Here is a 23,994-nt window from a genome sequence, read left to right as displayed (position 1 = left end):
TTTTAGGCTTAATATTAGTGTGGCTGCAGGAACACTCCATTAACACTGAAGGTCCCATTAAGGGTTTTTTCTTCTTCTTATCTCCTGTTTACAGAACAGTGCTCCATATTAAAGCTCTGCATTTTCTTCTTCTGTGTTTTATTTGAAGTGTTGATCCATAAGAAGATATATTTGTGGTTTTAAGAACCATAAACCATCTCAGTGTAGTTTTACATCTCCTCTCTCAGGCTTTTCTCTGGAGCTCTAGTAACAACACTGTCTGAGCCTCTCTTCTGATTGGCTGACTGACTTCAGAGTGAGCCAATAAAAAATACAGCAGATTTCAGGTTAAAACACTCAGAGAAACCTAATCCTGCAGAGTGGGTGGCGGGTCCAGGTGGGCGGGGCTTGGGACAAACTTCTGACTACGCGTTGTATGGCTCAGTTTCTGAATACAGACCTGCTTTATAATCAAACAGCACATAGACATCTACCTTTAGACTCTACGGGACCTTTACCTGCGTCTTATAACAAGTGAGCATACAACGCTCTCAAGCTGTTGTGTGGATCTCATGTGTAATTACACGACATGAAAGTTGTTGGAAAAGACGATCCAGAATCCCACATGGACGATTTTTTACGTTTTTCTTGCACCTGCTTTTTGAATGTGCCATTTACTTTGTTGTCATACTGCCCCAAACTGGCCTTGGCAGGGCTATTATTGGCACTATGAAGTGATTGTTCCTATAGGACACACACACACACACACACACACACACACACACACAGAGTGAATGGCCAAGGCTGAGAAAGTATTGTTTTCTTTGTGTAAGACACAGAGAGAGGAAATGAGAGATGTAGGCTGCAAAGAAACAGACAAAAACACTCACAGATGATCAAGTTTGGGATCATGTCAAACAAACAAAAGCAACACACGATAACAATTTTAATCTGTGAGTATTTTTATTTTATAAAACTAGTTACATTTATTGCAGGTTTAGTAATAAACATTCAATAAAATACAGTAAGTTATATGAATAAAGGAACTGTACAAATGTGACTCTAGAAACATTGGTGTGATTGAACTGAGAGAACTGCCTCCTCACCAGCAATTAACGGTGCCAGCAACACAGAAAAAAGAGAGCAGAAAAACAAAACAAAACATTTGCTGATTCAATTATCTAAAAATTCCAGATGCCATTTCCTGCAATAGAGGAAGTGGGTGGATTTCGCCTCAGGAAGTAGGCGTGTCTCCGTGCCTTTGGCTGCCCAGACCTTTTACCCACTGTGTAAACATGATAGCATTCCTCCGGCTGTCCAAGGAGAGCTGCGCTTACAAACCTATCATACAACCTTCATTTTTCTCTGCCGACTTATTAAGTTATCTCGTGCAAAAACATCTGGGCACCGCAGTGACGGAGCTCTGGTGAACGTGTTGTCATTGTTCCTAAAGTGTAATACCTGTGGAAGGTAAACAAATACTGTACAGTGAAAAGACTCTGGGTTTCGAGGGGGGGGGGGGCTATCTGGGGTCAGACGGGCGGCGTGCTGTAACGGATCTCCACGTTGAACTTTTCGGGCGTCTTGGGCAGCGGAGGCTTCTTCAGCATGTTGTGCTTCATGATCGCCTCCTCGTTAGCGTAGATCGGCGTGTCGGTGTCGTCAGAGTGGTACCCCGACTGGTATCCGCTCGTCTGATTGGACGATTCCGATGCCAGCGACTCTTTACTCTTACAGCGCAGCAGCTGGCTGAAGAGAGCAAACAGGAAGGAGACATTTTCAATAAGAAATCCTACTTACACAATCAAGCAAACTACAGCTGCCAAATATGAGCAGTAGTGAGAATCAGGCGACGTGGGTCATACGCTGATGCAGGTGCTCGGTCCTCACCTGAAGTTGGGCGTGGTCTGCAGCTGTTGGTTCAGACCCTTCGCCTCCTCCGGTGAGAAGCACATACCACTGTCTGTGTGACCCTCCTGCAGAAGAGCCCACAGTTTAAATGAATGTCAGTGGTCGGTGCTTTGACAGGGAAAAATAGTCTTTTACTTACCACCTTCTGTGTATAAACCGGAACTACGATCAACATTCTTTATTATCAATCAAATCTATTTTTGGATTTTAAATAATTTTATCTGTAAACTGTCAGAAAATTGTGAAAAATGAACCATCAGTTTGAGCAACAGTGTAAAATTCAAAGAAATTCAGATTCCAGTCAATGAGGCTTAAAAATCCTCACAACTCAGCTAGAAAAGTGTATATATTTAATGATGTTGGACGAATTAGTTTAAGTGCATATGTAAAATAACTGCAACATAAAGTAATGATTAAAAGAAAGTGAAGGATTATTTACAGTATTTACAGGTCGAGGTATTTACACTTCATATTTACAGCAGTGCAACACCATAAGTTCATTGTTTTATTTCTGTCACTAAACAGGTGTGTGCTTTAAAATATATAACTAGGTTTGTTATACAGGGATTACGTGACTATGATCATCGTTTTTTAGTAAGTTGAGTAAAATAACTCTAAATGGACACTGTTCTCTACCAGTTGTGATTTTGTGTGTGTTGAAGTAAACAGCTCAAGAGTTCCTGTGGGTTTCTTGAGGTGGATTAAGACGTGGGGATTCATTTTCTATTATCAGCTATTCAATTACTTGACTAATTATTTCATTGATTTATTTTACACCATCTAATATCAATCAAATCATGTTTCGTTCTTATTTCGATGAGGTCGTCTTTTCCGCTGAGCTACGTGACAAAACATGAAAAAACTAAAGAAGTAACTCGTGCTGTGTTTTAGTTTATGGATTTAAAAAGGTGTCAAAGAGAAAAAGGAAACTTTGTCTGACTCCCACAAAGATCAAAGTGAATCAGTGTGAATGAAGTGTATGTTCTGATTCACAGACTCTCACCATGACACTGCTGTGCGCCACAGGAACGTCCTCAAACGTCTTTACACTGAGGGGCCGACTGCACCTCTCGGCCTGCTGGGACAGTCTGCACAGAGACGAGAAGTCAGTGAAGTGACAGTGAAGATTCAGCCCCGAGTGCTGTAACGTTTAGAGGTGAGAGCGACAGTGACAGGTGGGATCATCGTGCTGACCCGAGGGACGGCGGGTTGTCATAGTGGAGCTGAGCTTCCAGGATCTCCCCACTCTGAGGTCTGCTGTAGGGGCTCCTGGGCTCAGGGGCCACTGGAGATCCCTCCGTCTCGCCTACTGTCAGGGGGATGTAGTCCTTCCCATCCTGGAGAGGAAGGCACACGGTCAGGAGAGGCAAACAGGGAACTGCTTGGGGCTCCAAAGGGGAAAAGGGCCCATTTTGCAATGACAACTACAAACCCCCTTTAACCCTCCCATGAAGACACTACACTGCCCCATGTGGGGACCCGTTGTGACTGGCTGCTACCTATTGCCAGCGTGTGAGGCATTCAGGGAACATCTGTAAGTTGTAGCATCTAATGATAGTCTGCAGATGAGGCATTTAGTTGACATCTGTAAATTGTAGTGTCTGCCAACAGTCAACCACTTCCTGGAGACCAAGATTAATCTAATAATATCACCTCAGATTCCACACAAATGAATAGAAAAATATATTTTCTATTAAAGCAGAAACTGAGTGTTTAAAATTATGAAGTGACACTAAACATATTCCTGTAATTACTTTTCCTTTTCCTCGTGCTATAATGAGTTTCTCCTGGTGTAACTAGTTTGCATCAGCCTGTTTGTTCCACGTCAGCTTCAGGTAATGACTTCCTAAAGTTTCCCAGAATGACTTGGCAGCACTCTGTAGGGGTGTGAGCTCGTGTGTAATCAGCTGTGTGTTGTGCTGGCAGACAGGCAACACTGACAGCCTTAACAATAGCACCATGACAGACATGGCCCGAGAGATTTTAGCGAGGAAACCTTCGTGCCGTTAATCAAAGTTGTATTTTGGACTATTGGAGAAATTAAAGCTCCTCCAGTGTAAAGGTCTCTGTCCATGTGTAGTGTGATTATAGATCAGCTCTAGCTTCTATATTAATACTGTGAAAGTATCAAAGCCTCAGTCCACAGAGAAATGCACACAGCCTGTATTCAGAAACTGAGCCTTAAAACCAGCCGTCAGGACTTCTGGAACTTTGTGATGTCACAACAAAGCAGTCACCAAGCCCCGCCCACCTGGACCCACCATCCAAACCTTGCAGGATTTGGTTTCTCTGAGTGTTTTTACCTGAAATCTGCTTTATTTTTATTGGCTCACTCAGAAAACAGTCAGCCAATCAGAAAAGAAGCTCAGAGCCTCCTCTCTTCTGATTGGCTCACCGAGCTGTTGTTACTAGAGCTGCAGAGAGAAGCCTGAGAGAGGAGATGTAAAACTACACTGAGATGGTTTTTATATCTTCTGATGGATCAACACTTCAAATAAAACACAGAAGAAGAAGAAGAAAATATGGAGCTTTCGATGTTTTCTGCTGTTGAACTATAGCTGTGATGATGTCACTTAAACTGTGAAGTTATGTCTGGACACAGCAGGCTTTTGTTTTCACCCACACTCACCTGTTGAGCACTGGCCATTAGCAGGTTGCCCAGATGTTCAACCAGCTCTGCAAACGTCGGCCTGTCTGTGGGACGATCCAGCCAGCAGTCCAACATGGTCTGGTATCTGTGGCATCACACACACAATAAATCAGATGATGGTCAGACAATAGTTTGAGTTACATGTCTGTCACATGTTCGACTGCATCAAGTGTCCTCCTCACATCTCGTTGGTGGCGTATTCTGGGGGTCTCATCCTGGTGCCCTCCTTAAGCCTCCTGCAGAAAGACTCGTCGATGCAGACCCCCGGATAGGGAGACGCCCCTGTAAGAGATACAATATAGGTGATGTAACGGATGTACAGTGGTCATTATATATCTTTGTGTACCAGTGATTACTACCAGGTTTACCCAAAGAAAAGATCTCCCACAGAAGGACCCCGAAGGACCAAACATCACTTTGTGTGGTGTACACCCGGTCGAATATAGTCTCAGGAGCCATCCACTTCAGAGGGAGACGTGCCTGTGGCGAGAAAATGAAGATGTACATTTCACTGCTTCACAAAGCCTCAACAGTGTGATTGACAGCGTGTACATCAGCGTAGGGGACTCACGTCTCCTTTGCGGACATAGTCGGGGTCTTTGTAGACGTCTCTGGCGAGGCCGAAGTCGCAGATCTTCACCACATTGTTCTCTGAAAGCAGGATGTTCCTGGCTGCTAGATCCCTGTGGATACACTACACAGAAGACAGAAATACATTAATAGATGAATTTACTTTATCGTGCATTTAAAGGGTGATTATTATCTCCAATTTGTGAAGCCAGATTTCCCAAATAATTGTAGCTTCACCTTGCGGGAGGACAGGAACTCCATGCCTTTGGCCACCTGGAAGCTGTAGCATATCAGGTCCACCATGGTCAGATGGTCATCATCTGAGCTCTCTGTGGTCACATGATGCATTTTACAAAACCACAAATGTGAGCCGTTTGTGCACAAACATTGAACTGGGGTGCAAAAAATGAAAAGTGCATCATTCAGAGTTGCCTTCAATCACCTTCCTGAGCGTCTATGCTGATGCTCGAAGCCTTGTCTCCAGCTGTGGAGCAGACGGCTGTTCCCGTGCAGATGTCCAGCTGGGCAATCTTCCCCAGACCCAGATCCCCTTCAGTCACATCCTCCTCTGCAGGCGCCCACTTCTGGCTATCTACCCGCTTCCTCTGTTGACCGAACACAGATATCATTCAAGAGCATGTGGAGAGAAAAAACACAATCACAACAGTTTTGCTCTGTCCACATTAGATACGATCAGTGGGTTAGCTCTGCTGTACATCGCTGTGTAATGGTCTGTGGTTAATGATATGTTTACGCCGAGCCGTCTGGGCGCAGTGTGACCACATCAGAGGGTTGGCTGCGTTTTATTGGCTGCGTGTGGGTTACACATCATTTACCTTGTATGGGCTGTACTCTCCGCGCTTGCTCTTCAGGTAGCTGGAGAGGTTTCCGTGTTTACAGTACTCTACAATCACCATCAGCGGCCCTGCGGAGAGAGGGAAGAAGAGGTTAAAGGTCAAAGAAAGATCAACAGCTCACAACTACACAACACACACTGATTTAATGAGTGTGTACGGCACATTAGAAGGACAGGAAAACAAATATAAGCCCCCTCATATACACGTAATTAGATCATCATAAAGAAGATCAGTCAGGAAAGCTGCGAAACACGAACAGCAACGATGCACAGTCCAGGCATGTGCTTTGTGTGAAGACCCACCCCCAGGCTTTGTGCAGGCTCCCAGCAGGTTGACCACATTCAGGTGATGTCCAATGTGAATGAGGATTTTCAGCTCCGACATCAGGGCGCGGTACTCGCTCGACGTGGCGCCCTCTGTGACGCGGAGAGATCCGTGTAAGTAATGTGTGTTTTTCGGAGGCTTTCACTGTGTGTCACCGGACGACAAAATACTCACCCTTAAGCATCTTGACCGCAACGGTTGTGCACGTCGTAGCTTTCTCGATGCCGAAGGCGGCTGCCTCTACCACCTGGCCAAACGCTCCTCGTCCCAGTGGATCACCTTTAATGCAAAACGTTCGTCACGAAGAAAGACTACAGATTGTCTGTTGTGGTCTATTTTATATTTTTTGTGTATTGTGTACTGCAGCTTAAGAAAACACACACAAATAAACGAAACACAAAAATTCAGAAAACATCTTCAGCAATTTGACAACAGAAGTGTTTCCGGCGGACGCACTTGCTCAATACTTTTAACTTAAAAGTCACAAAGCATTGAACAAGTGATCAGATCTGTGTCTCACCTAGCTTCAGCCTGTCCCGAGGGAACTCCCATTTGTTGGCATCATATGTGAGCCTTTCACACTGCTCGTCCATGGGCATGTCCTCCGAGTCCAGGATCATGGACAGGTAGCCCGTCTTCAGATCACCACCGCTTGTCTGGAATGGTGATGGGTAGAAACGTGAGACATGAGCAGAGATGTAATGTGTGATTTAATGAGCTGCTGTTTGTCCCTTTTCTCTGAATTCAAACTGTACAACAGTTTTCAAGTATCTTTGGTGTCCCTGCAGTAAAAAAGGGGCCCGGGCAGCGCTGCGGGTCTACGTGACCTATGTGAGTGGCCCTGTTGTTCCTGGATACAAAGGAGAGCCAGTCCAGTCGCCTCTAATCAGTCATACACCCCCACAGTGTGAGTGCTCGTTTATGTGCGTGTGTTTTTTTTTGTTTTTTTTTTTAAAATCCATTTTCAGGTCCCCTGTGCGTAACTGGAGGGAAAATCCAAGGAAGGAAAACCGTGGCAAAGGGAGGATGCGGATGAGGAAGTTCTTACTCTTTTTCTGCCGCGGATGACAAAGACGATCAGTAACCAGAAAAACATGGCGATGACCACTGATCCGATCGGAACAATCAGCTCCACATTAGTCTTTTCCTCTGCACCTACAATAAACACAACGACAATTTACAAGAAATATTCACAAACAACCTTTTAATAAGAAGAGCCAAAGAACAGATCATACAACATATGTTTCCCTCATTCTTGTGGGATAATCACAGTGGGAATCTAGTCTAATTACTATGACGTATCTTGGCATAAAGCTGCATAAAGTTCAGACAGGTTTGTCATTGTCTTTGGCAGGTACAAGTGCATGTGTGCGTCTGTGTTTGAGTTGGAGGAAAGAGACTGTTGAAATCTGGCAAACTGATATTTTATCTAGTCATAACAAATAGTCAGGAGTCAGCACGGACTCCTGCTGCCAAAGACAACTTGGAAAAGGCCTATCAGAGCCAGAGTCATGTGTAACTACATGCTGTAATGAACTGTCATGCTCTGCTACAATTCATCTGAAGGACCAAAAATTATTAGAGGGAAGGAGAAGGTCAGTGGAGGGTGGGTGGGCACGCATGTTTTCTTTTCTCTGAGGAGTGCAGTCTGCGAAGGGCTCGTTTAACTGTTTCTAATCATAGACTGTAAATAAAGACGGACGTAGCCTCTGTGACGTCACCGACAGGTTTCTGAAGAGCGGTTTTGAAGCTCAGAGTGAGCTGCTTCGCCGTCGCCACCTTGGCAGTGTCTGACTCCGACTAAATATTAGAGGCTGTGAGTCACATACGATCTCGCAAGAATATATAAAGGAAAGTGGAGAGTCGACAGATTCTAACAACATTTCAACCGTATTTCTACGCTGTTTCATCACAAAGATATTAATAAAATGTAAACAAGTGAGTTATATAAACAGGTGTCATGAAGGAGGAAATTAGCTCTAGAGACCAAAACAGTTTATGTACCAGGCTGTAAACATGTTTATTTCTGCTGTAAAGTTGGACATTTTAACATGGGAGTCTATGGGGACTGACTCACTGTTGGAGCCGGACTCTAGTGGTCGTTAGAGGAACTGCAGCCTTTAGCACTTCAGTGTTAACTTCATGCAGGTTGATAATTGTTTTAAATCCCTTAAAAAAACAAAGATGGCTTTCATTGGCCTGGCCTTGCGTCTCTGGCATTATGTCATTAATTTGACAGACAGATACTCGATTTCATAAATATCAGCTTATAGACTCATCTGAGCGAATTCACACTTATTCTTTAATTAATATCCAGGTCCATTAGAAGTCACAGAGCCACTGCCTGTGCTTTGTGTTCACTCAGAACTCCCTCACATACAGAGACGTACTTGTTCGTTACCCTCCCTCGTTAGCGGAGCTGGCGCCTGAGCAGAGCTGGGAGCTACTGTAACTGGGTCTGCATTCTGCTGGCGGGGACCAGGTCACGTAGGCCCCTGGTTCTAGTCAGAGCATTTGTTTGTTTGTTGCTATGTGTCTGTGTTCGGGACAGAGAAGGGTGGACAGCGGAGCAGAGGCTGGGGTTGGGGCAGGGTTGGCCTCTCCCTTTGTCCTGCAGCCTCCTCATTGTTTTAGATTTAGAAACTCCCAGGAGGATGTGCGCTAACTGGGCCAACTTCCTGTCATGCGGAAGCAAAGTTATTCTTACTCTACGTCTTTGATATCAAAAATGTCGTCTGTGTGATGTAAAACCTTGAGGCCAGATATAAATACAAGGTCTTTGTGAATATTGTGGGTTTTGCCCGGAGGTTTAAGACTAGGGGCCCGTCGCACACAGGCCCAGAGGCCCACAGGGTCAGGAGGCCCCGGGTTTAACCAGCTGCCATTAGATCAGATGAGCTCCCTCCATCTCTTTTTTTAAATCTCGGCTAAAGATACATTTCTATTCACTAACCTTTTAGTCCGTTGTCATGTTCGTGAATATTTATTTGCTCCTTGTTGTTTTCTTGTTTTTTTTGGTATGTTTACATGTTTATTTAGAATTCTTTCCCAGTGTTTTACTTATTTTATACATGTGTTTATTTTAATGTCCCGTGGTCAGCTCAGGCTGTGTTTAAATGTGCTCTAAATGTGCTTTTACATCTCTGTGCCCATTGTCTCACAATCACTGTACACTGTTTAATCTCAGGTATCAGCAGCAGGATTTGGACCTGGGCTCAGGATGGGACTGACCTTCAGTCGTCAGAAAGGCCTGTGAGCTGTCGCAGCCGAGGCTGTTGCAGGCGGTGCAGGTGTACAGTCCGCTGTCCTCCTTCTTCACACGCTGAATGGTCAAAGTGTCCTTGTGCTGGCTCAGAATCACACCTGAAAAGCAACGCACGGTGTCTTTAACGGCAGTGTGAACTCGCGAAGTGAGTCTTTTCTTTTCTATGACAAGCCGCGCCCGCCTCACCTGAGCCCTCCACCACAGTGTGGTTGTTCTTGGTCCACTTCAGCGTTGGGTTCGGCGTCCCGGCAGCATCGCAGTGCAGAGTAATCGTCGCACTAACGTTAACTTTGTGGTCGGTTAAATTATTGAGGATCCTTGCAGTCTCCAGACCTAAAATCACAATCAAATTTTTATCACACCGAAGAAATAAAAATGTCGGTTTTTAAACATTGCTTATTTAAAACAACTGAAAGAATCAGTTGATGTTAAGAGACACTGAAATGATCATGTTTTAATGCTCCAAACTTAATACCATTTTCTTTTTATAACAGCATCTTCTTCATGATCTTAATATTAATATTCACACAGTTCATTCTGCCTTGTTTAAAGATGGCGACACTTGCCTTTGACAACTTCCTAAATGTGAAAACACGTAAAACAATTTCACTCTACAGACACTCTTTGCTTTTGCGGTGCACAAACCTGTGAGTGTGAGTAATGAAATGTGAATAATTGATTTGTAGATCCTCAGTTACACAGTTTTTGGTACCTCTGAGAGAGAGTCGGCGCAGGAGGCAGGTTCTCTCCTTGGTCTTGATGTTTTCCACCTGACAGGCGTACAGACCTTCATCGTGACGGGACGCGTTGGGCAGCGGCAGCTCCAGGGTCACGTTGGTGCCCTGCGGGCTGGACAGCACCGCCTGCGACAGGGGCCTCCGCTGCAGCGACAGGGAGCGGCAGGGCTGGACGGACGCCACCTGCTCTGACTTGGAGGCGTTGTTCACACGGAACCAGGCGAGGTTGCCGTAGATCAACCTGTCTGCCTTACACTTCAAAACCACGTCGGCTTCCTCTAAGGGCTCATTGGATGGCAACACGCTCACCTCAAGGCCACCTGACAGAGACGGACGCACAGACAGGAACCAGAACAGACATGAAGGACGCTGTGATGATCACAGAGAGAAAGACCACATGGAAAAAAGAAAAAGCAAATTGCTCACGTGTCACATGGAAGAAGATGATGCGTGAATCCTCTCCTATTTTGTTGGCAGCCATGCATCTGTAGAGGGCGTGGGCCTCCGCTTTCTGAATCTTCAGTGAGCTTATGGTTTTCTATGGAAACACATTTACATATTTAATTCAATCATATCAGGCTGCATCCACCTTCATCTGACAGGGTTCCTCTGCTGGCTGTAATCAGGAGTTATTTACCTTCTGGGGGTGATCAGTGTCCGTCATGATTCGCTCTACAGGGTTGTGGCTGGTGCTGTTGCTGATGTCTCTCCAGCCTCTGCACTCCTTCATCTGCACCTCAGACTTAATCAGCCCCGACCTGTTGGAAAAAAACACAAGCTTCTTTTTACAACAAATACAAATGTATTGGTACAGCACATTATCATACCGAAGGTCATTCAATGTGCTTAAAGCTCCTCCAGTGTAAAGGTCTGTGTCCATGTGTAGTGTGATTATAGATCAGCTCTAGCTTCTATATTAATACTGTGAAAGTATCAAAGCCTCAGTCCACAGAGAAATGCACACAGCCTGTATTCAGAAACTGAGCCTTAAAACCAGCCGTCAGGACTTCTGGAACTTTGTGATGTCACAACAAAGCAGTCACCAAGCCCCGCCCACCTGGACCCACCATCCAAACCTTGCAGGATTTAGTGTCTCTGAGTGTTTTTACCTGAAATATGCTTTATTTTTATTGGATCACTCAGTCAGCCAATCAGAAGAGATGCTCAGAGCCTCCTCTCTTCTGATTGGCTCACCGACCTGTTGTTACTAGAGCTCCAGAGAGAAGCCTGAGAGAGGAGATGTGAAACTATACTGAGATGGTTTTTATATCTTCTTATAGATCAACACTTCAAATAAAACACAGAAGAAGAAAATATGGAGCTTTTACAGAAATGAAAGAAGCATGAAAAATAGAAGTAAAAACCATAATAAGAAAACAGAGAGAAACACAGATTATAAACAGGTGATATCTAATTAAAGTGCCAGAGGAGAACAGAGCAGTTTAAGCTTCTTTTTAAACCCAGTTGTGATTCAGGCAGATTTGGTTTCAGCAGTGAGCAGCAGTTTGGTTTTAACTACAGGCTGCACTAACTGACCAGCTCCTGCAGGGTTTAGAGACCTAATAGGTTTATATATATATGGGACATTTCAGAAATATATTCAGGGCTCATTTAGTGACTTATAGACAAGAAGTAAAACTTTAACAAATATACTCTCAGTCCCTAACTATGTTTTTTTTTTTTTTATCCCCAATATATAATTTTCTTATCATGTCCATACAGATTGCAACATGCAGTAACAATACAACAATTTGAGATAGTAAAAAAATACCCACACTGCACATACACATCTGACAGCATGCAAATAAAACTAAAGTATTTCTGTGTAATTTCCTTTAAGGTGAAACCTGCATTTCTATCTTTTTTTTTTTTAATATTCATGTATTTTTCCACCTGCACTTAGAAATGTAAGTGAGTCTCTCCAGACACAGTCCACACTCTTCCAACAGGAGTCCAAAATCTAGATGTTTAAACCCTAGCTATGTTTACAATGAGTAATAATAGGGAACATTCAGAATTATATTTATTTTTCATGCTTCTTTTTTACTACATTTTGCAGTTTATTGTTGGCTGAGACACACACGAACTGCTGGAACACATACAGGAAAACTGAGTGAAAAACTGGGTGCATGATAACAAGGGAAAGAGAGAGAGAGCTTCTGCAGGAGGAAGCTCTTTTCTGACAGAGAGCAAGATGATGGGAACAACAGGAAACGTAGTGCAGGACTGAGGAAGTGCTCTGATGTGTAGGCAGAAGATAAGGAACCTGCTGATGATCAACACGGCCGAGCCCACCTCCTCCTTTCTGTCAACACTCGTCAAATCGCCACATACCTGAGACTGTTGTGTAACTGCGTCTGTCTGAGCGGTGCACGGCACAGAACAGCTGATCCACTGAGGACGTGGACCGAAGTGCAAAAGGTCGGATTGTACGAAATCAGTAAACGTGTTCTGAGTCTGAATAATTGATGTCTGTCTAAAAATGGACATTGTGAGGAGCATGAATCACATCCGGCGAACTGCATCAGGTCGGAGTTCACTCTCATTGTCTCTTCTGTTGTTTTTGTCAACATCACGAAAGCAGCTATTCCTCTGCAGATCAACAGCCTGTTGACAATGACTGACTGAGAGGCATGTGCGTGCAGACACACCAGGAAGTCACTTTTTCTCTCACACACACACACACACACACACACACACACACACACACACACACACACACTGAAGAAAGGTGACTTACATAAAGACCTTGGGACAGTCCTCTTTGGACATCCACTGCCACTGGATTTGTGCAGGAGTGGGAAATCCACGGGCGGTGCACCTCAGGGTGGGGCTGCTGCCGTACGGGTACACATCTGTGTCCACCGCCACCTCCTTCTCAATGATGTGAGGAGGAACTGTAGAAGAAGACATGGAGAGTCATCACTGCCGTCTCTTCACCGACAGCGTCAGAAGAAGAAACAGAAAAGAGAAAGAAGAATGAAAACGTGCCGTTGACCAGCAGCTGGAGCGAGCGACGGTGCTCCTCTCTGGTGATCTTATTGGTCAGGACCACTGTGTAATTCCCTGCATCCATTTCTGTGACTTCACGGATGATGAGGGCGTCGTTCCTCTGTTTCACTCTGTAGTCATCCTTAAATGGGAGGCCATTTTTCAACCTGAGCAGACAGAGGAGGATTTTACAAAGCAACACACACAGAGAATCTGAGAGGACGTGAATGTTAGAAGATCACACGTCGTTAGACAGTCAGCTCGTTAACGGCACCGTACCATTTAAAGCTGGGCTCTGGGTAGGCTGAGTACTTGACAGGGATCAGGGTGGTTTGATCTCCCACATTCACCTCCCAAACCTTCATCCATGGCTCCTTCAGGTCGATGAACGGCTTCTCTGGAAAAATAAAATCACAAAATCCTGTCAGTGACACAAATCAACAGTATTTTATCTGAGACGAATTTGCTTAAAAAAGCTCATGAAAAAAAAAACTAACAGAAACCTCATAGTAATTATACTGAGATTCACATTTTCTATGAATAATAATAATAAAAATTCATGTTTCTTACCTAAATTACCTTTATTTATTTAATTTGATCAGTAATTATAATGTCAACAGTTGGCAGAAAAGCTGCAAATGCACCACGACTGACACTATGGATTCAGTTCATTCTGTAGGAGCTGTATTGTTTGTATGTTTCACTAACAAACAAAAATATAACTGAAAACATCAATACATGTCACTACAAGTAAAAAAAAGACTTTTCCTTTAAACTCTAATCACTTGGTTTTTATTTTTCCTTTACCACCAATCAGTTTACAAAATAAACTCAGAACATTTGTTTTACTTCTCTGTTTAGTTTTCAGCAAAAACAATAATCAGGAGGAAAATGTTTCTTCGAGAAAATATAAAATAAATATTAATAAAAAAACAACTGAAAAATGAGTCGGGGAAAGATAAACAAAAGAGTAAAATCAATTTAAATTCAGGGAGGAAATCAACAGATTGGGGGTTAAATTAAAGGAATAAACTGTTATATTTGTTTTTACAGTCATTTTTAATCATTTAACTAACAGTATTATTTATTGATTGAATCATTTGTGTTTTGACTAGTGTGATAGGATTCAGGGCTCCACTGGGTGCAGGTCTGTGCTTCCACAGTACAACAGCATATTAACTCACCCACTGCTGGTTCCTTTGTTCCAAATGCATGAAACGCCACACAGCAGTTTCATAACTTTAAATCGCATCATCAATATCACATCATCCCTGTATACACCACTCAGCTGTCTGTACAGGAGCGGGACGTGTTGCTGGCAGCTTTCATGAATGTGAGATTTTTACTTTTGCAGCACGAGACATGAAACAGCCGTCTGCAGCGGCGCTGAGCTCCGGCTGCACCTACCATACACTTTAAGAGATGCCGAGGCGCTTTTCTCCATCTGCCCACTGGACGCAGTGCAGGTGTATTCTCCGCTGTGATCCGCCGTCACGTTCTCCACGACGAGCGTGTTGGACAGCTCCAGGGAGTTCCACAGCTTCTTCTTGTGGGGCATCGCGTGGGTCGGCCTCGAGCCGTTCACCGAGCTCTGACATCAGAGAGAGAGAGAGAGAGAGAAATGTGACATGTTGTATTTTTTCTCAGTTAAGCAGACAGAACATCAGACACACTTCTGGTCGTCTCTGCACTTTGACCTTACAGAGATAAGCTGAAGGATTCCTGAAAGCAGGAAATGAGGAATATGTGCAAGGACAACGGGAAGTGAGATACGGCACTTCTGGTGTCTGAGTCAAAAAGGCTGATTGAAGCCTGTCACATGACTTCATCACACCGTCACAGAAGAAGAGCGGGAAGCCCTCGGACACTGACCAGGGCCTGACCAGAGTGCGTCCAGTTGAACTCGATGCCCACGTTGAGCTCGGTGTGGGCAGTGCAGCTGAGCACCAGCCGCTCCCCGACAGACAGCCTCACTTGTGCCGGGGTCAGGGTGAGGTCATAGATCTTGTATCCTGCGGAAAAGGGAGGGAAGACACGGCAGTCAGTCCACGGCCTATTGTTCTCCTGAGACCACAGACTCACTCATTGCACCAAGTCACTCTATCGCTTACTCATGTCACTATACTTATAATACGTTATAAAACACGATGCATAAAGGAACTCCACAGTCTTGACTCCATCTTACCGACAACAGCCACGATGTAGAGAGGAGACTTAAATGTCTCATTCCCAATACGAGTCTGGCAGGACACCACGCCGGCGTAGCTGATCAGGTAACTGGGAATGGTGAACCCCGTCTTGGCGTCCCACAGAGAATCCCTCCCATCGGGATGAAGCTCTTTGTTTGGATACTTCTGACAGACACAGAAATAAATGTGCTGATTTTGACCCAGGAATTATAAACAGCAGCTTTTACACATGAGCAGGTTTATCTGATTATGAAAATAATACAACGTCACATTAGATTAAAAAGAGCCATGTAAACTGATATCAGATTTACAGAGGTTACTGATATCACTCCTCAGGAAGTTGTGTAATGTCATCTGAGTTGTCATCTCTGGAGGAGCTTTCTAAAGTCTGAAAAACAACCCTGATGATGTCAATTTTGCTTGGAAACTAAATGTATAACAGAAAACCTGCGTTACAACCTGAGGCATGGAGTTTGAAAAACACAGGTGTTAACATAAAGGGTCAAATGAAAAGATGTTATTGGTTGCATTTTGGGAAATGCAGGATCCGGTGTTTAGAGAGATCCGATCTGATCAAGCTTTTCTAAATCTGACTCTTCTGAATCCCAACTTTATAGAAATGCATCACTTACTTGTTGGAGCACCCTTAATTAGGATGTAATTTAAGTCAGTGGTTCTCAAACTTCTTCACATAAAGGACACAAATTAGACCACAAACCCCCATCTGATAATATTTTTGCTTTTAGATGTTTTATGACAGAAAGTGTTTGACCAGAATATTCATAGTTTCTGTTATTGTGTTACTTATAGATAGAAATATAGTGAAAATAAACTCCCACAACGACCACTGAGGGTCCCCTGCCCTTTGAATTTGAGAACCACTGATTAAGTTTATAGTATTGCGCCCCCAAAATCCGGGCACATTACTAAATTTACTACTGTTCATCATGAAGGGAACAGAAACAACTCTTCCTTACAGTGTGGAGCGTAACGTTGAGATTCTCCACCGAGCCTCGACACGGTATCACCACCCGCTCTCCTTCACGGATGAACACCACCTCGTATTCCTTCTCAGATGGCACGAATGGCACCTTGTAATCTAAAATCAAAACACAACATCAGATACATGTTTAAATTGGGCTGACCAGATGTCCCCGTTTTCCTGGGACACTCCCAGTTGTTGGTGGCCTGTCCCCAGTTGGAGTTGTCCCTGGAAATGTCCCCATTTTTAATGTTTGTAATGAAAAACAGATTACTAGCGTTGTGCTTCTCTTGACCAACAGCGGGGGCTGGCTGCTAGCTATAGCAAAACCATCAAAATAGAGTTATCCAATCAGAATTTGTTTTCTTTTTGTTGTTGTCTCTAGGCAGAGAAAAGGTTAGCTGGCTCACTTATTGGTTAGGAGATCATAACCGGGCAGTAATCTAACAAAAACAAACATACTTCAAACAAACTTCACGACTGCTTCAAAAGTAGGGAGTCGTCATTTTATCAGTCGGCCTTCACAATAGTTTATCACAATACAACAGTTACCATGGTCACAATACATGACTGTCCCCCTTCTTACTTCATAGGTAAAAACATTGGATATTTTAATGATATATTGACCGTCACAGTTTAGATCAGGACAGAGACAGAGGTGGACAGGGTGGAGCTCTACACTACACCATAATGCCACTGTGTATTTGCCACCATCAAAACGAGGTTAAAGTGAGTTATACCGTGAACAAACACATAAGCCGCAGCTGAGGTCTTGCCGTCCTCCACTTTCAGGTCTCTGTAGGAGCACTGGTACTGTCCCGTTTCATTCACAGTTGCGTTGGAGATCCTCAGCGTTGTGCAGAAGAGTCCTGATCCGCTGCAGTCACTGACGGAGAAGTGCGTGCTGGTAGGAGGAGTCGACCACCTCAGGTACTGGCGGCCTCTGCCGGCGAAGGGACAGACGGGTATAAATGATTGTCCACGTTTGGGTCAATAATGGAGGGAGTCCAGTGAGGAACATTTATACACACCTGCATATTAGCTCCAGGTTGTCAGATTTGTTCAACCTGTGAACGCCATACATGTTGAGTGTTGGTGGATCCGGCATAAAGCGCAGGTCAATGGCTGCAGGAAACAGTCACATGATAACACAAGTCAAACACAATCAGCAGTGATACATCAGTTTTACTCGTCCCTGACAAGTTCGGAGGTCGGGGGTCACATTAAAGAAAAAAAAATACAGTATGGTTCTTAAAGAAAGACTTTAGATCAAAAGCACAGGAGAGAAACTGAAAGAAGAATATAGAAATAAAAATTAGTATGGGATGTGTTTTGTAACTTTCCACTTCCACTTTCCATTCTTTCCACTGCTGCAGAAAATGGCGGAGCTTTGTAAAAACAGGAAGCAGGGGAAGATGGGCCTGGCCGGGCTCAATAGCCCAGCACAGTGTGGTGTAGGTGGGGTTCCTGTTTCTGAGGATACAGGCTGCCCACCGCCTCCCTGTGAGGCCCTAATACACATATTGTATTGTATGGGGAAAAAAAAGAGCTGACCAAGTACGCATTATATAAATCGGCCTTAATTTAATTTAATGATCCCTAAGATTAACATGCCACTCCTTATTCCTTAACTGATACAAAATGGGAGTATGAGTGGTTGGAACTAAATCTTTTATGGTTAAAAAGTTCCCTCCTTCTCTCAACATGTCCCTTTGTCCTGACATGAGATGAGCTGACACTACAATACTTTTTCACCAATGTAGACTTATGCAACTGTTTCTAAACCACAAAAACACTGAGGAGTGTGTCTGTCCTCATAAACTCACAACTGAGACATGAAATTGACAGAAAAATAAAAAGAATCTGGTATCTTATAATTTTGTCTACAAACTTCTACATCACAAAACAACAGAGCCTGTTGTTCAGTTTAGTCAACAGTTCAGGTAGGATAGTTGAGAAGTTTTATTTTGTTGTCTTACCAGCGACACAAGTGATTTTCAGAATAATGCCCAGCACTGGAATGACGGAGACCGCCTGAGCCATCATCCGACAGGAGCCGTGGACAGAGTCCTCATCAAAGTCCAGTTAAAACAGCTTCAGTGCAGCAAGAATAATCCTGGAGGCTCAGTACTAATCCACTGACCCCTGACGCTTCACGGTCCACTCCAGAGAGAGTCTGCGCCGCCGAAAAGTCATGAAAACAACAGAAGTGGAGCGGCAGTGGACAGAGATCAGCAGCGCGTAAAGTGCGTCTGTGTGAGTGACTGTGTGTGTGTGTGTGTGTGTGTGTGTGTGTGTGGGTGTTGGTGTGAGTGTGTGAGTCCATGGAGCTGGAGCTGCTGGAGAGGATGGAGAGGGGAGCAACAGGGGAGGAGTCTCCGTCTTACTCTGACACGAGAGACAACAGTGAACTTTGACCAGAGTGTCTGAGGGAAACTCCTCAATGTTCAAGTCAAGTGAGCAGCAGGAGCTCAAAGCAAAACAACACTCAATTTAACATATGGCTGAACCACATGTAGTCAACACGTGGAATTGAGGAGGGGAATGAAAACTGTTTCAGTCCTGGATCTTTTTGCTTACCTCCTACTCTCTGTGTTTTTATACAGTATTTTGATACAGCTACAACAATAAATCTGTATCACTTACATGTTTTTCTGTGTCTTTTGTCAACTTTGAAATAGCGACTGAAACGTGGCTCGTTAAGACTACACGTTAACATCCAGGACATTTCCAAGCTGCTGCTAAAATCCAGATTTTATAACCACGACATCACAGATCTGTTAAAGACATAGACTGTGCTGCGCTTCAGCTATATTTACTAATTATCACTCAGAGAAAAGGTTAGAAGAGACAGATCATCTTTGTTATTTTGTCTCTCACACAGCCAACAGCCTCCATCAGGTTAAACTGCTGCTCCATACAGTGGCCCAGACGGTCAACGCAATGCAGAAACCAAAACACAAATGCAAAAGCCATAATACAAATACAAAAGTCACAACTCGAATGCAAAAGTCACAACAAAAAATACAAAAGCCACAACACAAATACAAACTCTACAAAACAAACACAAAAGCCACAACACAAATACAAAAGCTACAAAACAAATACAAAAACCAAAACATGAATGCAAAAGCCACAACACAAAGACAAAAGTCACAAAACAAATACAAAAGTCACAACACAAATACAAAAATCACATCTCGAATGCAAAAGCCACAACAGAAATACAAAAGCTAAAAAACAAATTCAAAAACCACAACATGAATGCAAAAGCCGAAACACAAATACAAAAGCCACAAAATGAATGCAAAAGCCACAACACAAATACAAAAGCCACAACATGAATGCAAAAGCCACAACACAAATACAAAAGCCACAAAATGAATGCAAAAGCCACAACACAAATACAAAAGCCACAACATGAATGCAAAAGACACAACACAAATACAAAAGCCACAACATGAATGCAAAAGCCACAACACAAATACAAAAGCCACAAAATGAATGCAAAAGCCACAACACAAATACAAAAGCCACAAAATGAATGCAAAAGCCACACAAGACAACATTGGTGTAATGAAACCAGGTCTAGTCGGATCACTGGTTTTGGTCTGATGGAGTCAATTATCTTTAACAGGTACAGAGAGATGATTTTATTATCATTCCAATAGGGTGCATTTTTATATTTATTTACCACATTATTTATGTATTTATATGTACAGTAAATTGTATTTGTTGGCTTTTATTTTTATAGGCCGAAAAATAAAACAGTGTTGTTGTATTGTTTGTTGTTCCCAAACTTAAATGTGACGTAGGACACGGTCCGTTATGAACAGGACAGAGCTGCTTTTCTTCTCTTCACTCACCTTATGTTCTAATCCTTTAAATACTTTTCTGTGTACTTTTTATTACATAACATGTTTTCTGTCTTTAATGTGTCTGATCGCAGCTTGCAGTCGTCCTCGGAGGAAACCAGAGATGAAGGACTTTGACACAGTCGAGCCTGTCAGCACTGGAGACAGATTCTATGAACTTTGTGTTCAAACGGATTCTGTGGATCGAGTGCAGAGTCCGGTCAGAGGAGAAAAGAAGATGAAAAGAGGATGTGATGATGTTGACATTAAGAATTTGTCCGGACAGTTTCTTTCTAAAATCGGAGTCGTAGAAGCTGCTCGTGTTTCCAGCGTTGTGTCCAGGACCTTGAACCTCGAGCACCACGGGGAGATTGGTCAGGCTTTTGTTGTGAAACTGATCAAACAGCAGAGTTTGTCCAAAACATCACATGTCCAGCAGGTGTTGGTGGAGCGCGACATCCTCACTGTCACTGACAGCCTCTTTGTTGTTTTCATCCTCTGTGCATGGTGATGGAGTATGAGGGAGGTGAGGAGGCTGCTTTCAGTTATTTTAAACTTCTGACCTAATACCTGGCGACTGTGCCACCCTGCTTCAACGCTACAAGCATCTCCCTGTGGACACAGGACGCGTGTTGCTATACGTCGTGGCAGTTAACAGACTTGTCCCATTCAGACAATATTTATCCTGGAAAAAAATGATACGAATTTGGATTATTATTGCCTGATGAGGTACGATAAGAATCACTGGCCTCTGGCTGGTGTGCACATTAAAACACATGGATCCAGGAGCCAGCGGGGCAAGGGTTGGATGGAGGAACGGTGAACAGATGGATGCATGTGTGGAGGATTTTCTATACAACAAACAAACAAAGGTCAATACAGTGCCATGCATACCATAACAAATAAGACAAGGTACATACGTCTGCCTACATTGTTAATGCATCCACTAAGGTAAAGAGCAATATTTAGATCTTTTGCCCGGATTGTGTTTCTCCTCTTTACAGAAAACATTAGTAAATACAAGATAGAAATGATAAACTTCCTCTTCCAAATGAAAACAATTTGCCTCATTGGCAATTATCTGAAAGGAAACATACTAATTGGTTCCAACACATGATCTTCACATAATTCTGCCTGGAAGGTATCAAACAGCTTCATTTAATTCTGGATCGATTAGGATACAAATACACTAATAAATTAACGTTCATTGTATGTAAACATAATTTGAAGGAAATAAACGATGAGTAATCTTAATCATTTCGAACCCCTTGGTGATATAGGATGGTTTCAAATAAAGAGGTCTGTAGAGAACACACACCTGGTTCTTAACCTCCCCTACCTGATCTCCCCTGTGCTCTGACACGTGAATCTCTCATGGAATTGACTCCAGAGCTTGAGCTTCTTCAACACCCACGTTTTATTTTTCTGTATCTGGTTTCAAGCATCATCAAATTGACTGTGTGATCCTGCTGACCTTAGTTACTGTTGCTATGGCTGACATAGTTTCTGCTCTTGTGCATATGCAATTTCCAATGTAAACAACACTTGGGCAGTGTTTGCAAACTGTTCATTAAGCAGAATTTACAGAAACTTTCCCTCTTTTGATTATTATTATTTTTTACTAAATCTCAAACTTCAGGTTTCAGGTCTTTAATCTAACGTGAGACATTTTTCTGCTTCCTGTCTTTGTCATCTGTTGATCAGCTCCACAGGAAACATTAAGGTGTCTCATTTAGTCAAAATTTGGGTCAGTGAACGTGGCAGCAGACCTGAGTGAAGTCACGTGACTGCTCAGCCGGATGCCACATGACTGAGGGATGAGTTTCTGCATCGGTCTTTGCTCTTTTAAAGGGTTTTTACCAGAAACAAACAGCCAAATTAAAACCTCTGTCACTAGATTTACTGACTTTTCAAACCCTTTTTTTAATCAAAAAAGCACCAAGTGACAAATCTAGTGACAAATCATAAGAGTTTCTAACTTTCTCTCTGAGTGATCATTTTAGAGTAAATCCAGCTGAAATCACGGCTCAGTCTTTGTCTTTCATTTATGTGTTTGGTGATTTTTGTCAGACGACGTCGTGGTTATAAAATCTGGATTTTAGCAGCAGCTTGGACGTTAAGATGCATCTTAATGAGCCGTGTTTCAGTCGCTGTTTCATACTCGACAACAGAGACAGAAAAATGTGCGAATGAGAAGTTTTATTGTGAATTCAGCTGTAATAAAATACTGTATATGTGAGCACAGAGAGGAGGAGGGATGAGAACAGATAAAGAGCTGAAACCAGCTGACACTAGCCTACGACACACTCCGTCTTGTTTTTATGGTTATTAAACCATCTGTAAAAATTGGTGGAACGTCACTTCGTTTCCAGCTTTCACGGCATCTGCTTTAAAGCACGCCTTTTTCTTTTTTTGTATTGTACTTTGGAACCTGTGATTCACTGCCTTCATTTTCCGAGTGGCGACAGAGTCGAGGGTCGTACGCAGTGAGACTGCAGCACGATCAACAAAGATCATCGAACGGTACTAAAAAGATGTCAGAGAAAAGGTGGTGAGGAAATATGATTAAAACCAGTTCTGTTCCACACGTCAGAACGAGATCGAGGGTTCATTAAAACATTTACATTTTAAGAACTGCAGAACTGAGGCTGTTGAAATCACTCACTGTAATGACGAACTCTGATATACTTCATACTGTGTTCTTTATATAGGACCAAATCAATGAATGGATAAAGATTCATCTCATGAGCAAAGATGAAGGTTTGGAAATTAGAGTTGGAGCAGTGTGGATCGTTGGGACGGTGTAGAAACGTGTTAGAGAAGCAAAGCGATTTCAAACAACATCAGACTGTGACTGATGAGCATGTTTTCCACAGGGCGGGATGAATGTACTCTCACCTGATGATGAGGAGCAGGAGGTGTGAGTTCGGAAGCTGGCAGGGATTCATCAGGGTTTAGGGGAGATGATGGGGTTGTATGTTACATCCACATGTTTCCTGGCCCTGGTCACTCCTACAGGGACTCTCTGCCCACCAAACCGCCCACCCTCCTCCAAAGCAACGCTTCCTGGAGGGCACTCCGCACAGAACGCACCTCTGGAAAGCTGGAAACAGTTTCCAGAGAACAGAACATTTGCCTCTCTCTCTTTTTATCTGCCTTTTGTTTTCCAAACTCAATATGAGATGATTGCTTTGAACTCTGGCCCATTCAAAGACAAAGAGAAACACGAAAGATGATTTTAGTATTTGGGGGGAAACGCAGGAGAAGGAAAGACTGGGCGAGGGAATGTGTGAACATAATACTGTAAAAGGCTTTTATATATCTGGATGTTGACTGATGTTAAAGATCACATGATGTGAAAGGTGTCAGCTCGATATGTGTACGACACTTTCAAAGCAGGAATTGTCTTAGATTTCCAGTTACTGATGCAACAAAGCAAAGTGACGAAGCATAAAGAAAAGGCTGTTTTAGCTTTTCTCTCTACAGCCAGCGATGTCAAGTTACTCTGTCTAGAAATAAACTAGAAAAAATAGAAAAAACAGTGTTGAAATCACATCTGATAAAAAACTTGTGAATTGTCTTGGCTTCGTTCGTGTTTGTGGTCTGAGATCACAGGAGGGATTTCAAAGGTCAATGTCCTACAATTCAGTGTGGAAAGAATGAGCTCGAAGCGAGAGACACACAG

The 23,994-nt window shown here is 43.2% G+C and overlaps 1 protein-coding gene across 2 annotated transcripts; it reads right to left on the bottom strand.

Annotated features, from left to right (window-relative positions):
- Window positions 1-917: 917 nt before the first annotated feature.
- Window positions 918-18,771, bottom strand: kdr (kinase insert domain receptor (a type III receptor tyrosine kinase)). 2 transcript variants are annotated; one of them, XM_056379057.1, is made up of 30 exons: window positions 18,435-18,771; window positions 17,487-17,580; window positions 17,196-17,398; window positions 16,451-16,572; window positions 15,470-15,638; window positions 15,157-15,296; window positions 14,692-14,875; window positions 13,564-13,681; window positions 13,285-13,451; window positions 13,034-13,190; window positions 10,931-11,051; window positions 10,720-10,831; window positions 10,269-10,613; window positions 9,743-9,889; window positions 9,523-9,654; window positions 7,340-7,446; window positions 6,812-6,947; window positions 6,466-6,570; window positions 6,270-6,383; window positions 5,947-6,035; window positions 5,553-5,715; window positions 5,348-5,439; window positions 5,112-5,234; window positions 4,909-5,020; window positions 4,723-4,822; window positions 4,520-4,625; window positions 3,085-3,227; window positions 2,894-2,978; window positions 1,870-1,955; window positions 918-1,728 (listed from the first exon to the last, which is right to left on the bottom strand). In XM_056379057.1, the coding sequence occupies exons 1-30, from the start codon at window positions 18,499-18,501 to the stop codon at window positions 1,512-1,514; spliced, it is 4,056 nt and encodes a 1,351-aa protein (XP_056235032.1). In that variant the 5' UTR covers window positions 18,502-18,771; the 3' UTR covers window positions 918-1,511. The 2 variants fall into 2 exon arrangements, with proteins under 2 accessions (XP_056235032.1, XP_056235033.1); XM_056379058.1 differs by having other exon boundaries at window positions 15,470-15,635.
- Between the last annotated feature and the right edge of the window lie 5,223 nt (window positions 18,772-23,994).

The sequence above is a fragment of the Seriola aureovittata genome, chromosome 6 (genome assembly GCF_021018895.1).
Source record: "Seriola aureovittata isolate HTS-2021-v1 ecotype China chromosome 6, ASM2101889v1, whole genome shotgun sequence".
NCBI lineage: Eukaryota > Metazoa > Chordata > Actinopteri > Carangiformes > Carangidae > Seriola > Seriola aureovittata.
The sequence above is the reverse complement of the archived record's forward strand: the minus strand, read 5'-3'. Positions and strand labels throughout refer to the sequence as shown.

Coding starts and splice junctions, on each gene's coding strand:
- kdr (XM_056379057.1), bottom strand. CDS start 18,501: ATGATGGCTCAGGCGGTCTCCGTCATTCCAGTGCTGGGCATTATTCTG. Junction 9,655..9,742: donor CACTGTGGTGGAGGGCTCAG/GTGAGGCGGGCG, acceptor GTTGCTTTTCAG/GTGTGATTCTGAGCCAGCAC. Junction 5,440..5,552: donor CAGCATAGACGCTCAGGAAG/GTGATTGAAGGC, acceptor ATGTGACCACAG/AGAGCTCAGATGATGACCAT.